This window comes from Myotis lucifugus, unplaced genomic scaffold, assembly GCF_000147115.1.
Source record: "Myotis lucifugus unplaced genomic scaffold, Myoluc2.0 scaffold_4, whole genome shotgun sequence".
Classification (NCBI taxonomy): Eukaryota; Metazoa; Chordata; class Mammalia; order Chiroptera; family Vespertilionidae; genus Myotis; species Myotis lucifugus.
The window spans coordinates 12642142-12657861 of record NW_005871052.1 but is presented as its reverse complement, the minus strand read 5'-3'; the positions used below and the strand labels follow the sequence as shown (position 1 = coordinate 12657861).

The 15720-nt window shown below is 39.2% G+C and overlaps 1 protein-coding gene across 2 annotated transcripts in view; it reads left to right on the top strand.

Annotated features, from left to right (window-relative positions):
- OGT (O-linked N-acetylglucosamine (GlcNAc) transferase) overlaps window positions 1-15720 on the top strand; it is a 48675-nt gene continuing 32955 nt past the window's right edge. The window contains exons 1-5 of one of the 2 annotated variants that reach the window (XM_006082872.2): window positions 1-267; window positions 3172-3322; window positions 4134-4377; window positions 11786-11854; window positions 15104-15220. In XM_006082872.2, coding sequence (XP_006082934.1) covers window positions 231-267; window positions 3172-3322; window positions 4134-4377; window positions 11786-11854; window positions 15104-15220 — 618 coding nt within the window. In that variant the 5' untranslated portion in view covers window positions 1-230. Of the gene's footprint in view, window positions 268-3141; window positions 3323-4133; window positions 4378-11785; window positions 11855-15103; window positions 15221-15720 lie in introns of both variants that reach the window. The other variant, XM_006082871.3, reaches the window with a different exon arrangement.

Sequence of the window (15720 nt, the reverse complement as noted above, 5' to 3'; positions counted from 1 at the left end):
AGTTCCGGTCCGTGTTGTTTCGGTGGAGGAGCCCTCGCCGCCATTTCAAGACCGTGAGAGTAGATGGCTAACCAGAGTTCCTAAGGTTCGGAGACTAAGTGCTGCCTCCGCTCAAGCCTCCCAAAGCACTGGTGCGGGAGCTGCTCTCTCACTCCTACCTCTAGAAACATTGCAAGTAGTGGTGGCATTGCGGGACTCAACACACCCTTCTCGCTCTCAAGAAGCTCCAGATGGCGTCTTCCGTGGGCAACGTGGCCGACAGCACAGGTACCGGTGGCCGTACTACCTTTGCAGACGCCCTGTTGTTGTTTTGCGCCGTTCTCTGCCTCTCATCCCCTGCCTTCCCTCCAGCCATCCCCATGACATCAGTGCATTGCTGAGCTTACCGTCGTCTATGGGCATCTAATCGGGTTTTCCGCTGTCGTCTGCTCCGCAAACATTTCCTCTTGCTTCCCCCGCTCTTTGCTTCCTTTCTTGCTTTTCAGTCTCACAAAGGTCCTAGCTTTCCACTCTCTCGGGACGCTTCTGTCACCAGTGCACGCTTAGAATATTTCGGAATGGACTGCATTGGAATCCCCGTCCTTTGACTCCCCGTCGCTACCGTTTTCTTCCTAAATTTAGCTCACAGCCTTTCTCTTCCCCCTTTTCACATCCCTCTTCATCCCCCCTACTGCCCTTTCTCCTTAGCCCGATTTGGTCCTCTTGTCAATCTAGGGCGGGGGTGCTAGTCTATGTAATCATATCCTCACTTTGCATCACCCAAGGATGAGCAAAAGCTCCTCGGTGTGCTGCAAGTCATCTCAAGAAGAGGGGACATTGAGAAGCAACCCGCTGGGAAGTGCCTTACTGGTGTTTCTTCAGTTGAGCAGCCCCAATTTAGATTGGAAATTTCCAGGGGTTCCTTTTGCCAGCGCGCAATTCCACCAGCTGCCCCAGCCTGGATTTCCCACCCCGCGCTCCCTCCCCTCCCGCGGGGAACCACACCCTTTCCTTCGTGCTGTGGCCAGCCCTACGCCCGCTTCCTACCCTTGGGGAGAAACCACCCGTACTGGTTCTTTGGCGTTGACCACCCTGCGGGCCGAATTCTTGCTTTGTGTTACTTTCTCCCTGTATTCCTCCGCCGCCGCCTCTGGGTCTTCCATTCCCATTCTTGAGCTCGGTATCTCTTTATTCATAGGGTGCGTATTTTTTTTTTAAGTTTTCATCCTGCTTGAAGAGTTTGTAAAGCAACTGGAGTGTTAGCTGCCCTTTTCGACAATTCAGTCGAGAGCATTTGGTACTAAAAATAAGAAAACAATCAAATTATAGGAGTGTCCTTCAGCTGCCTTTCCCTATTGAGGCTGTTTGGGGCGGGTGGGGGAGGGTGGGGATTGGGCTACAATTCTAAGCTTTCCCATGAGGTTCTTTTTTGTTGTTTTCTTTTTGTTTCGCAATTGAGATCTGTCCAGGATTTTATTTAATGTGTTTGGGGATTGCGAAGTAAGAAGTAGGCGAATCTTCAATAGTATTTTATCAATGATTGTAGGTAGTGAAATTAATAACTAGTATTCCCCTCCCTCCCAGGGATTTTTAAGATTTAAGGTTTGTACTAGTTTGCCCTTTTTAATGTGTGTTATTTTATTTGAGGGAGTTGTCATTTCAAGTGTTAAATAAGTGGCTTTGAAAAGTTAATAATGTTTTGAAATAAGGAGCTGAGAAGGTCTAGAGACTTGTCTGAAATGTAATTTTCTAGTTTAGTTAGAGCTACAACATCCCCCAGATTTGGATGCAAGTCTTTCTGCTTTGTGTTCTGGTCAGCTATATATTCTCTTCAGGAAATTAACTTTGCTTTCCTGTATATAGATCACTTGTCAGCTCTAATGATTGGGGGAGCTTGTCTCTAACTTGAACTAGTTACTGTGACATTGGTAGAATTTAAGGAATTTGTACATGGTTTCCCATTGTAACCATCCAGTGAAATTCCAGCAATGTATCACTGTTTAAATTAAAGTATTAAGTTTAGACTTAGATGTGTTTCCCCCCCTTCCTCTGGGCTTTATCATTATGTATCTGAATTAAGTCACTTAGTAGACACAGCAAAGTGCTTTCATTTATTATTCATTCTGTTGCACTTTGTCAAATGGTTTTATATTTTGTTTTCCTATTCTTTAAAAAAAATCATTGCAGCATTAGGTAACTACTTGATTTATATAGGGTTATTTGCAATTTCTTAATCCTTTAGTTAATGTCAGGGCTCTTTGGAAAATGCCAGTGTTAAAGCAGCATGGATGGGATTTAGCTAATTTGGTTTCATCATGAGTATGGGATGGTAGAGGAGCAATATAATCTTGGGTCTTTATTTAAAATGTTTGATGACCCCTTTAAATATATTTGCTCTTGACAGATGAATTCATTTTGTTTATCAGCTGTTTTAAAAATAGCACCTTGACTTTTAGTCCCTGCCTTATGCTTGTTTCTGGTATTGCCCTTAATTTAAACAAATTAAGTTGTGAAGTATACAAAATGTCACTAAAATGTTGAGTTTAAAACACATCTTGTGTCCCCACCAAGTTAAGAGATAGTATTTGATTAAATTTGGATTAAATTTTGATTAATTTTGGGGGGATATTTAAGTATTATTTAAATATTTAAGTATTATTTAAATATTTAAGTACTAGAGTTTACCAATACTCCTCCCTCCCTGAAATCCCATCTAAAACATGGGAGAAAGTATTAAGTTTCCCAGTATGTTATTCTGACATTATTAAACCGTTGTGACCTTGCAAATCATGTTTTGTATTTTGTTTCTATATGTTAACTGTAAGGAATAATGTTTAGTAAATTAGTGAATCTTTAGATGCTACTTCTGATTTGTAACTTAAAAATGCAAAATATTTATAGCCATAAAATTTAATCTTATTTGGAAGCAAATATTTCTATGTACTCTGGGAAAGAAAGTTAATAGATCAATTCTAAAATGTCACTTCTGCACCTGATGTTAATTCAAGAGTATAAATAATGTGCAGAACACTCTAGTGCTTTACATAGTTTCAAGCGTTTTCATCTTTAAGTTTAATAGACCATATTTTTACATTTTTTGTTTGCATTTCTAACTTTTTGTTTTCCCCCCTCCTTCCCTCAAATGTTTTGATGATTCTCCAGAACCAACGAAACGTATGCTTTCCTTCCAAGGGTTAGCTGAGTTGGCACATCGAGAATATCAGGCAGGAGATTTTGAGGCAGCTGAGAGACACTGCATGCAGCTCTGGAGACAAGAGCCAGACAATACTGGTGTGCTTTTATTACTTTCGTCTATACACTTCCAGTGTCGAAGGCTGGACAGGTAGGAGATGTGGGGGTACCTTCTGGTGATTGCTGCCTCTGGTGCTGAGCTTGAAAAATAACACTTAAATATTTGAACTTGAAATGTTTCCAATACTGGGTTTCAACTGAACCACCGACGCACATCTGTCTTGTCCACTTGTGACATGCCCAGCTGCCAGTTTTTCTCCCTCCTTTTGTGGTGGTGGTTATATTATCAGTATGACTACAGACCTTTTCTAGATTTTTTTCCACCTAACTCTGCTGCTTTCTTAGCTCTGTTCAGGTAATAAATATTCTTAGTATACATCTGACCTTCCAGCCTCACCTTTGTAAGATGTGTCATCTTGAAGGACAGAATACTCAGAAATGATGCTGTATATGCTGTGGTAGGAGGTTCTTAGTTGTAAAGACCATCATTAAGTTATATGCTACTTTAGATATTCAGTTGAATTAATCAGTTCTTATATCCTTTTAATAAATTGTCATTCTGGTTTATTTAGACATTAAAAGGTGTGTACCAACAAATGGAAAGTGAGACTCATGCACATAGCATTTTCATTCTTGATCTTAATGATCATGGTTTACAATGTGGCAGTTTGGGAATAAGACTCTAGTAAGAATTTTATCTCATAAGGAAAAAGAGCATTCCAATTTGAAATCTGGAATACCTGCACATTTGAAAAGAGTTGATTTCCAAAATTTTCCTGTGTGCTAGTTTAAAGATAATGTTATTGTTACATAATTAGCAATAGCACATTGAGTTGTGTATGGGCCATACCTTCTTTCTCTAACATGCATACCCCTGCATCAACACTTTTCGCCTTTTTCAGATCTGCTCACTTTAGCACTCTGGCAATTAAACAGAACCCCCTTTTGGCAGAAGCCTATTCGAATTTGGGAAATGTGTACAAGGAAAGAGGACAGTTGCAGGAAGCAATTGAGCATTACCGGCATGCATTGCGCCTCAAGCCCGATTTCATCGATGGTTATATTAATCTGGCAGCCGCATTGGTAGCAGCAGGTGACATGGAAGGGGCAGTACAAGCTTACGTATCTGCTCTTCAGTACAATCCTGTGAGTACAATTTTAATGGTTATTGTTTTCCCTTCACAAAAGCCCAGAAAGAAGTACAGTTTGATACCTCAGACACTAAAATAGGTTTTTGTGTGGAATAAAGACAAGAGTTTAGAAATGTTTGTCTACTCAAAATGGTGAAATTGCTTTGATCAGATCTGCATCATGTTTTTTTAAAATTTGTTTTATCTAGCAAGTTATATTAAAAAGCATAAAATTGCCCTAGCCGGTTTGGCTCAGTGGATAGAGCATCGGCCTGCGAACTGAAAGGTCCCAGGTTCGATTCTGGTCAAGGGCACATGCATGGGTTGTGGGCTCGGTCCCCAGTGAGGGACTTGCAGGAGGCAGCCAATCCATGATTCTCTCTCATCATGGATGTTTCTAGCTCTCTCTCTCTCTTCCTTCCTCTATGAAATCAATAAAAATATATTTTTTAAAAAAGCATAAAATTATCCTTATTGCAAGAAACTCCATTTTTATAGTGCCTGTAACAATACAGAACATAAGACATTGTTTTAGGGGTTTTGATTAAATTTGGATAAACTCTGATAGGTGTTTGCAACAGTTAATTGGTTTTCAAGGAATAGTGGATGAAGGGCTTTAATCTGTAATATAAAATAGTTACCACTAGATGCCAATATGTGGATCAGTGACATGAGAACTAGGCTGCAAAATTTGTTCCGCAATATCCTATTCTCTTTTCTTTCAGCATAATAAGAAATGGTAGAGTTGAAGTGATAGTGTCCACCCCAGGCTATTGGATAGTTCTTAAATTCTTTTTGGTGAAAATTGCAGATGTTTTCTGGGGACACAAGAGTAAGACTTGCCCTCAGAACTTTTGATGTGGTTAGGGATAGAAGATAGATAGAAACTTAAGAGGTAAGTGATAAAGAGAGGAATGGAAGGAATCCAGAAAATTTTAAGAATACATTTCCAAGCTGTTGTCAACATTTAGTTTTGCAGCAACCCTGGAAATGGTTTATAATGAACTGTTATAGCTACCATTTATTGAAAGTTTACTCTGTGCTCAAGACACTGTCAGTTACTTCAGACGTTGTTGATCTTACATAATGCTCACAGTGAGCTTCAAAATAGATTATGTTCAATTTTACCAATTAAAAAAGTCCAGACTCGGGTTATGTAATTTTGGGGGGATCACACAGCTAGTAGTGGTGAAGGGGATATTAAAACCTGAGCCTGAATAAAGCAAACATTCAAGAGAGAAGAAATAAAAGATAAAAAGGGGATGATGTGCCCAGAGGGCATGCACCCCTCAAGGCAGCCCCAGTTGAGCACAGTTTGAAAACCATTGATTATATCCTGCTCTCCCTTAACCCCTATTTTACAGGTTAGGAAACTGAAGCTTGATTTAGTAGTTTGCACAGAGATCTGAAATCACTTTTTCTCATGACATCTATTAAGTTATTTTTTCAGTTAATTTTGAGAGTGTAAAATTAAAATTTTTTTAATTCAGCCTAGCCGGTATTAGTGGATGGGCGTTGACCTATGAACCAGGAGGTCACAGTTCAGTCAGGGCACATGCTAGGGTTTCAGGCTCAGTGTTGTTCAGGAGTCAGCTGGTCAATGATTCTTATCATTGATGTTTTTCTCTCACTCCCCCTTTCCCATCCTCTCTGCAATCAATAAAAATATATATTAAAAATTAATTGCTTTTTGTGTGGATACAGTGAAAAGTCTCTCAGCCTACCCTTCTTGGAGGTAGCCAATGAAACCAATTTCTTGTGTATTCTTTCAGAGATATTCAACGCATATATATGTAAATTTGAGTGCATTTTGTAATTTTTTAAAAGGATAATTCGAATTTTATTTGTATCTGCCTTTGACATGTACAAAAACTCTCAGCCCCCCACCCCCTGCATTTTGTAATTTTTATTACAGTACTATCCAGCTAGTTACCCACCAAAAATGTTGGTGAACCATGTCGTATTTGCTGCCACTGAGGCTTGGACCCTGTTCTTGCCAAGGCTCAGAGCTCACTTGTGCACCTAGTTGTCACAGTTAAGTTCTTTATTAATCAGGGTTGGTTTCACCCTTCACTTGTTTATTGAGTGTAAGCTCACGTGTGCCCTCTTACACAGCTGTGGCTCCAAACATCTTGAACTTTGATCTCCTTGGCTCAGGTTTCCAGTTACCTACATGTGTAGTACAGCATTGCTGCTCACAGTATACCAGACCGGATGAGTATGATGAGGAGGGAAAACTGAAGTGGGAGACAGAACCTGCTTTTCAATATCTAACTTAATAGGAAGCTTATCATTATGCCCTTCCAAAGAAGTAAGATAGCACTAAAATAAATCATGGGACTGCCCATTGAAGGCATTGAGGGAAGGCATTGAATAGCTATGCATTCCCATCTGGACCAGTTTCTACTAGTGGAAAGTGCTGCTTTATTTCTCTGTCTTTGCCAGTAAGAATGAAAAAGGGATTGCACAAACTGCCTTGATTTCACCTAAATATACCATAGTGATCATGTTTCAATGCATTGAAAGATATCTAGTCTCAACTAGATTTCCTGTCAAATGCCTTTGTCAGTTCAGTACTGACATAATCTTGGGAGTCTTCTAAATTGTGTTATTGTTGGCAGTGCATTGTTGGCCTGAATCATAGATGTATTTGGCATTCTATGAAAAATACTTGAATAAACTCAGGTTATTTTGGTTTTGCAAAAGTAAAATGTTAAAAGTAGTAATCTTGGTAACTTGTTTTCAGCAGTGTTTACCTTTTTTTTATTTTGGTTAATCTGCACCTGAGGGTATTTTTTCCATTGCTTTTTTAATTTTAATTTTATTTTTTAAAATATATTTTTATTGATTTCAGAGAGGAAGGGAGAGGGAAAGAGAGATAGAAACATCAATGATGAAAGAATCACTGATCGGTTGCCTCCTGCATGCCCCCTAATGGGGATCGAGCCTGCAAATCAGGCATGTGCCCGTGACTGGAATCGAACCAACTGGTCTATACACTGAGCCAAACCAGCTAGGGCTTCATTGATTTTATTAGAGAGAGTAGAAGGGAGGGAGAAATGTAGGAAGGGAGGGGGAGGGGCAGAGGGAGAGGGAGAGAAACAGAGAAACATTGATGTGAGACACATCAATTAGTTGCCTACCACATGCAGCCCTGAGACCCGGCCTGGGATTGAATCTGCAACCCAGGTATGTGCCCTTGACCTGGAATCGAACCCAAAACCCTTTGTTGTAAGGGTTGACACTCTAACCACTGAGACACCGGCCAGGGCACTGTTTATCTTTTTAAGTTAATGGTATGTCAATTTAGAAGTTATTATGTGACTTGATTATAGAAATTACTTTTAAGAGAGCTGTTTCATATTTTTACATTTTGAATTATCTCTTATAATGTTGGATGATTTAATAATTTCACTAAAATTTTAGTCCATTGTATATGAAGGTGCTATTGTAGCTGATGATTTTTCACATGATGGCTCACTAGAGCTGCCCATACCTTGTGATTCCTTTTATGAATTATGTGTAAAATTGTCCTTTGTAACATGGCTATTTATAATCCTTAGTTGCTCTAAGTAGCTCTGTTTCTGAGTCTATTGGTTGGTAAACCATTGCTTCTTATTTGATTGTGGATGCATAACACTGAGAGCTACAGGCATGCTGACCATCATGTATTACTGTCACATTAAATGTTACTATCATGTTAATTTTATTGTCGCTAGCTACACTGTATATTTCTATATATTTCTATTCCTCTCTGCCTGCTGTTTAAATTTGCCATGCAAGTGTCATATTTAAACAGCAGTGTGGTGGTTGCCAGAGGATCGGGGGGGTGAAGGGGACCTAATATATGGTGATGGAAGATGATTTGACTTTGGGTGGTGTGCACACAGTACAGAACAAAGATCTTGTAACATAGAAATCACCTGAAACTTATCCTATTAACCAATGTCACCCCAATAAATTTAATAAAAAATAAGTAAATATTTGAGTGCTTATTGTTTGTACAATGCTTTGTTAGGAATTGGGGAGATGAGTTGGGAAAAGTTGTGGATTATATTATGAGAGACTATCTGACCCATAAAAGATAAAAGGTGTGAGCTCCTTGGATGATTATTGTTAGAGAGTACTAATCAGAAGATTTTCTTGAGTGCTTAAACCTAAGCATTCTGTAGGAAGGTAAATAGCAGTAGACTTCCTTAGCTGAAGTGGTGAGTCACATATGAAGAAGTGAGTGAGGTAGAGGAAAGTCAATTGGAAGATTTAGAATGAGTAGAGAGGCTGAGGAGTTTGAATTTAATTTGATAGGCAGTTGAGAACTGTAGGTTTTTATCAGCCTGATTTTACTTCATGTGTATATGTGTATATAAATGGTGAGGGTGGAGTGGGGTCCTAGGAGGAAACAGATGCTATCTTAGGAGGGGTGGGTATGCAGGACATTTTTACTCATTTCTATCTCCTTAACATTCATTCTATTTTCCCTTGTCTACAATGCTCTCCTCCTTTGTTCATTAGAGTCCTACTCATCCTTTAAGGCCCAGCTTAGATTTCTTTTTGAATTCATTTACTTCTCTAAAATTCTTTCCCACCTTGTGGGCATTTAGTATGCCTTGTCTTTCCACATTAGATTGCAATCCCCTCTAGGGTAAAGATTCGATTTTCTTTTCCCTACAATTCCAGGCATATTATTGAATTGAATAAAGGTTTGCATAAGAGGCAATAACCTGGGAATGGATAGAATTGGCTGGGTTTGAGAAATGTATTCTCTTAGCAGACACTTTTGATTTTAATAAATGAAGCAGAATTGATGTCTTAGGTTTTAAACATTTAGGAGAATAGTGGTATCCTTGACTTTTCTAGAAATTAACTGTTCATGCATAAGGTTTAGATCCTCAGATGAGAGAGTCAGATTTCACGATATGTTTTACCTTTTTCTAAAACTGCCTTATCGATTATCTTACAGTAATCTTGAAGATAATCTACTTTTAACTATGGTTATTGTGCTAATGATTTAGTGTGGTGCAATGGATCTAGATGATATAACTAAATATAGATAGAAACACTGTCAAGACTTGGATGGCAGTTATCCAAGAGTTTATAGAAACTAGAGGGTAAAATTATGCAACAGTTGGCTACAATATACAGCCCATTAAGGTCATTGTTGGAGAATTATTGCAAGACTTACTATTATTACTCAGAAAAGAGATAGGAATTGGTAAAAGTCCAAAGCTATATATAACCACAATAATCTGGTGTAGTAGGAACCTGTATGAACAGATCAGATTGTTCAGTCATGGTTTGCAAAAACATAAGGATAACCTTAAAGTTTAGGGGGAAAATCATACAAAGTAGATAGGGAGTTATAGAATTCATTACTTCTGAGAGTATAAATAGGGTTAAAAGTTCTTAGACTGCCCTGGTCAGGTGGCTCAGTTGGTTGGAACATTGTCCGGTACAGAAAAAGAAATTGCGGGTTTGATTTCTGGCCAGGGCACATACCTAGGTTGCAGGTTTGATCCCTGGTCAGGGCACATGTGAGCGGAAACTGATCTGTGTTTCTCACATCAATGTCTGTCTGTCTGTCTCTCTCTCTCTCTCTCTCCCCCCCCCCCCCCCTCAAATCAGTAAAAACATATCCTCGGGTGAGAATTTAAAAAAAAGTGCTTAAACTCATTAGGGGAGGATAAATCTGTAATAAGATCAATGATATGTATAATGTTTTGAGAATTAGTATCAGCCTTTTGTGCTTGAGGTCACTGGAGACAATTCTCTCCCCAAACACCAATCATTGCTTGATGGGCAGTTAGATGGGTAGATCAGGGGACTGACCCAGTATGGCCAACCATAAGGGTGTTCTGTAGCAAGCTATTCTTTGCTGGCTGATTTTTGGTTCACCTGATGGATGATGATAAACAATCACAAAAGCTGTTTATCAGTAAAATTAATCACCTGATTAAAATACATTTGCATATAGAATGATATATGTGATGATACTTTAGCACAGTTGACAAAATTTCACTTTCTAGGATTTAATTTAAGGCTCTTCCACCCGTGGAACAGTTTGGAATGATAAACCTACTCCCTATTGCTAGTGTCTCTGCTTGTTGATGGATAGATTTGATTGATAAAGACAAACAAGGACATATAGAAATTTAAACTCACTGTTCTGATGTTTCTTTTCATATTAATGAATGGACTGGTGAGTCAAGATGACTAGCAACACAATTATGCTGCTAATAAAAAGCAGAGTCAACTGCTTTTCATTTATTCACCCATTCAACTCTAAATGGCACTTAATACTAATGAGTTATCTAGTGGCAGGTGGCAGGATTGAAGCTTTGATTGGATGGTAATCCTTTTTTCTAATGGTGAAATGAAGGCAGAGTTTCTAAATATGCCTGACAGCATAGGGGTAGGTTAGCTGATAGCTAATCATGGCTAAATACTTTTTTTTACTATGGAAAATTTTTGGTCTTTAATATGTAGGAGTGATTCATTATAACTGTGAATAAAATAGTTGAGCAAACATTTGATTTAAAAAAAGTGATTTTATTGATTTCAGAGAGGAAGGGAGAAGGGGAGAGAGAGAGAGAATCATCAATAATGAGAGAGAATCGGCTGCCTCCTGCTCCCCCCTACTGGGGATCGAACCTGTAGCCCAGGCATGTGCATGTGCTCTGACTGGGAATCAAACCATAACCTCCTGGTTTATAGGTCAACACTCAACCACTGAGCCACAGGGACCAGGCTGATATTCTTTTTAACATGACTGATATTTGGGGAGAGGAGAAGCTATAGTAAGGCCCATAGTCTTTTATCTGAAACTGTTGGGATCAAATGCATTTCAAAATTCAGAATTTTTAGGATTTTATTTTTTTAAAATATATCTTATTGATTTTTTACAGAGAAGAAGGGAGAGGGATAGAGAGTTAGATACATCAATGAGAGAGAAACATCAATCAGCTGCCTCCTGCACACTCCCTACTGGGGATGTGCCCACAACCAAGGTACATGCCCTTGACCAGAAACAAACCTGGGACCCTTCAGTCCGCAGGCCGACGCTCTATCCACTGAGCCAAACCAGTCAGGGCAGAAAGATAATATCATACATGAAACTCCTAGGTGGGTCGGGAATAGCACCTTCTAGTAAAACACATATTTCTGCAGCAAAAGATATGAATATTCACACTTAAGTGGGATCAATAAATTCTGTAAATTGTGCCAGTTTTGGTCAGGCTTAATCATCAAATGAGTTTTGGAACTTTTTGGAATTTGAAATTGAGGATGAGGGATTGTGGTTCTGTACTTATATTTGTCAAGCAGTAGCTTTAGTTGACAATAAATTGGAAGCTAGATGCATAAAAGTTATTTCAAGATATTTTTTAGTTGAGAAGGAGTATAATTAATGACTATCTCTGGGTTTCTAGGATTTGTACTGTGTTCGCAGTGACCTGGGGAACCTGCTCAAAGCCCTGGGTCGCTTGGAAGAAGCCAAGGTAGGTGTTTGATAGAGCACATTTAAACATCAGTGTTATGAAAACTTGTACTTTTTGCCAAGTCTTCAACTCTTCATTGAGCTGTCTTCACAAAACAGTCCTAAGAAACTGAGGAAAACTGACGGCATGAATCGCCTCAGACTAGAGCAGGGCCAGGCTTTGGCATATCTGTTCTAAATCTGGGGGTAAAGCAAGAACCTGAACATCTTGGAGCCTTTCTGCTGAGCTAGATCATCTTTATAACAATGGGCTCCGACATGATCTTTTGTGGGAATAAATAACATTCCTTCAAATCTGAGGCTTGCCTGCTGGTGACAAGCAGAGCGCCTGTGATTTGGCTCAAGACTCCTTATGATGCAGGTGCCATTGAAAATGCTGCTCTTCTAAGTCCTTTGTGGCTTGTAAGTGGAGAAGAACTTCATCCAAATGTTACCCTGTAATACTGGCATTTAAATTCTTATTTAACCTTCCTCCCTTCATCTTCCTCACCCTTTTTACAGTGGAAGAAAGGCTGTTAAAATGATTGCAAATTAATAATTGGAACATCCTGCCCCTTCTTGTCCCCACTCCTTCCTTCAAGTTCCTTTTCCCTCTTTTCCAATCCTAGTTGTCTACTTTTTTTCCTTCTTTACTTCCTTCTTTTATTCCTCCCTACCCCACCTCCTTAAAAAAAAAAAAAAGTCAGGACAAAGCTGGTTTGTTTGGGAAATGGACTGATCGAAAGAAAACTTGCCGAAGTGGAAAGGTGGCTTTTAGCATTCTGTGTTACCAAATAATGAATTTGAACACCAGGTTGGGTTATTAAAGCATTTGGTATAATTTTAAATTAAATTTATAAATGAAATTGTCTTGTTACAAGCCACCTTACGCAACCGCGCTGCAGGGGTGAGGAGTGGGGAGAAACCAGAATGCTTCTGAAACTCCCACCTGTTGCTCTGAGCCCCACGCGCATGCTAATGCGTGGAGTGTATGCGCAGCGTAGCTGTCTGTTTGCCTGCTTTATCCAGGGAGGGAGAAGGCTTTTTAGTATCATCTCATGTTCAAAGGCACTAGTTTTAAGTGCATAGTTCATAAATTCTGCTGACACTTTGGATTAACCTTATGTTGGTTTCCAGCTAATGAATTGTAATTGATTTTAATCTTAGCTGATAAATCCAATTGGTAATTTATAGAACAAATATTTGATAAGCTATTAATTGTCACCCCACCAAGCGGACAGCTAACATGAATTGCACTTCACTGCAGCTTTAGAGATCGGTTTAGGCTGAGACATTGCGCCTGCCTTAGGTTGCTGACTTCTTTATTTCAGAGCTCTGGAGACACCTAGTTTGAAAAATGTTATTCTGTTTTTGTGAGAACTAGTGAACAAGAAAATACTCTTGAGTGAAATGCAATGTATTTCTTTTGTAATCAGTGCATTTGAAAATTCAAGCCAGCATATTCCTAGTAGATGGAAGCAAATTGAAGTTGTCTTTGTAGAAAATGAAGAGCCTTTCTTCCAGTAAAAATCCCTGCTGTATGCAGTAGCCCTGATTAACCCTCTCCCTTCTGCATGTTTCCCATGTTACAGACTTGAGACTGTCCTCATTCCCATATGTAATAGACATCCAAAGAATTTCAATTGCTTTGTTGAACTTTTACTAATGATCTTGTTTTTATTTTCTCTCTTGTTTTTGGTTTTTCACCATTGATATTGTATTTAGAAGGTTTCAGGTGGGTGAAACCTCCTATTCCATGCGTAAGGTGCCTCGCTGAAGGGAGCTCGAGGCCTGGATCTAGGGCAGACACACACCTCCTCCTCTTCCAGCAAGGAACGCACCGAAAAGTCACATGATGAGAAATATGGTAACGGGTTTGTAACTGCCACAGCAAAACAATTTGCCTCCATGCCTGAATCTTCTGTCTTGTGGCTTCAGAAACAGCTTAAAATAATTTTATTTACAAGCAAGTTATGTAAGAGAATGTTTTAAATTATAGCCACAATTCTGTCAAAGATAAGTAAAAGTTAATTGATATTAAAAATTATTAGATAATTTACTAGTAAAAGCTTCTAACTCTTCTTGTTGTTCATTTTTTTCCTTTTTTCTTCTTTGTTTGGATTGCAGCATTCTGCTCTTCTGATGATGCGCTGTGACCCTGCAGTAGCGCAAAGGCTGCGCAGCGTTAATGCGCAATGCGTGCAAATGAGCCCCTGTGAACGGTTGACTAGATGAGTAATCTGATTGACTGGCTCCCTCAGTCCTATTCTGTAGCCTTTTTGGATAAAATTGGGTTTTAACATACCTCAAGTCCCAACTAATCTCATTAAACAAATATTCTCTATGGGCCTGTCTAGTAGATTAATGGATCTGGTTGGCCGTTTGCTGCGTCTAGGGGTGTTCTATGTAGCGCAGCAGTTCGCAGCGATTGCGCAGTGCGATGCTGTTAGGTTGCGCAAGCGACGTTTGCGCTCGCATTACAGGGACCTCAACCTAGGTGCAATCCTGTCATATGAGGTTTCAGCTTCAGTCCCTCTTGGGAGATAGGGACATTGCAAGGATGTAACTTATACCCTGGGTTTATATCTAACTTGGCAGAAAAACATTTTTCTCCCCATAGCATAGTTTTGATGTTATTGTTTGGAGCAGCATTTCCCAAAATGTGTTTTATAGTATACTAATAAAATAAAATGCCCAATGAAAGAAAAGGTCTAGGATCAGCTGAGATCAGGAAACCCTGTATATACTATTAAAGGCTTAGGGAAGTCCTGTAGTAAAGAAACCAGTCTTTCTAATTTATTGGATCATGAAATACTTTTTTCCATTGAAACCTATTAACACCTCAGAGAACACACTTTGGGAAACGGGTGGGGTCAGGGGGCTTGGCCTTAATTAAATGCGCCCTCTAGATATCACTTGAAAAGATAACGAGTCCTTAGGTGCTCAGTTAAGAGAAGTCTAGCATAGATTCTTAAGGCAACTGACTTCCCAGATAAGTCCCAGTGTAAGGGTTGGTCATTGGTTGGCAGAACTGAACATGGTGGTTTGCACTTGGGTTCTGGTGGCGCAGGCGCAGGAGCAGCCAGCTGTGGCAGCGCATTAGTTTTGGCGCAAGCGAGCCTATGCTGCAGGGTCACTTTTGGCTGGTCAGAGAAGGAATAATGATATCACCTTCTTCCCTCCCCCCCCAATCTTTTTTTTCCCTGTACAAATTTTCCCCTTTTCCTTTACCTCCTTCCCCTCCCATCTTCTTTCATTAACCCCTCCTAAGGCATGTTATTTGAAAGCAATTGAGACGCAACCGAACTTTGCAGTAGCTTGGAGTAATCTTGGCTGTGTTTTCAATGCACAAGGGGAAATTTGGCTTGCAATTCATCACTTTGAAAAGGTTAGTCATTAAATTAATAATTGGTATTTATGAAGTGCTCATGTGTGCAAGGTGTTTTTAATAGAACTACATAATATGCTTTTACTTAACCAATCACATAATATCTTTGTTCCCTGACAGTATTATAGCATTTGCTGGATGGTATGTGATGTGGTAGTTTCCAGTTTTGCATTGAAAATATATTTTTAGTAATAAAAAAATCCTTTAAAAAATCCAAGCAGCTTTACTGTAAAGAAGCAGGGCTTCTTGGTGAAAAGGCTGATTCCAGATCCAGGGTAAGAAATGTACAAATTAATCTGGAGTGCCTTGTCATACCAGAAAGCAAGGAAGCTTTGATATATTACTTTGTGTCTAAAAAGACTCAGGAGGCAACTGGAAGAGGCTTCTACTGGCTAAAGATGGGACTTGAGCATCAGTAGGAAAAATAACTGAAATATATTAAAACTTGTCAGATATGTTTAAATCCATGAATTCATAATTCTCAAAGGAATTCATTGATC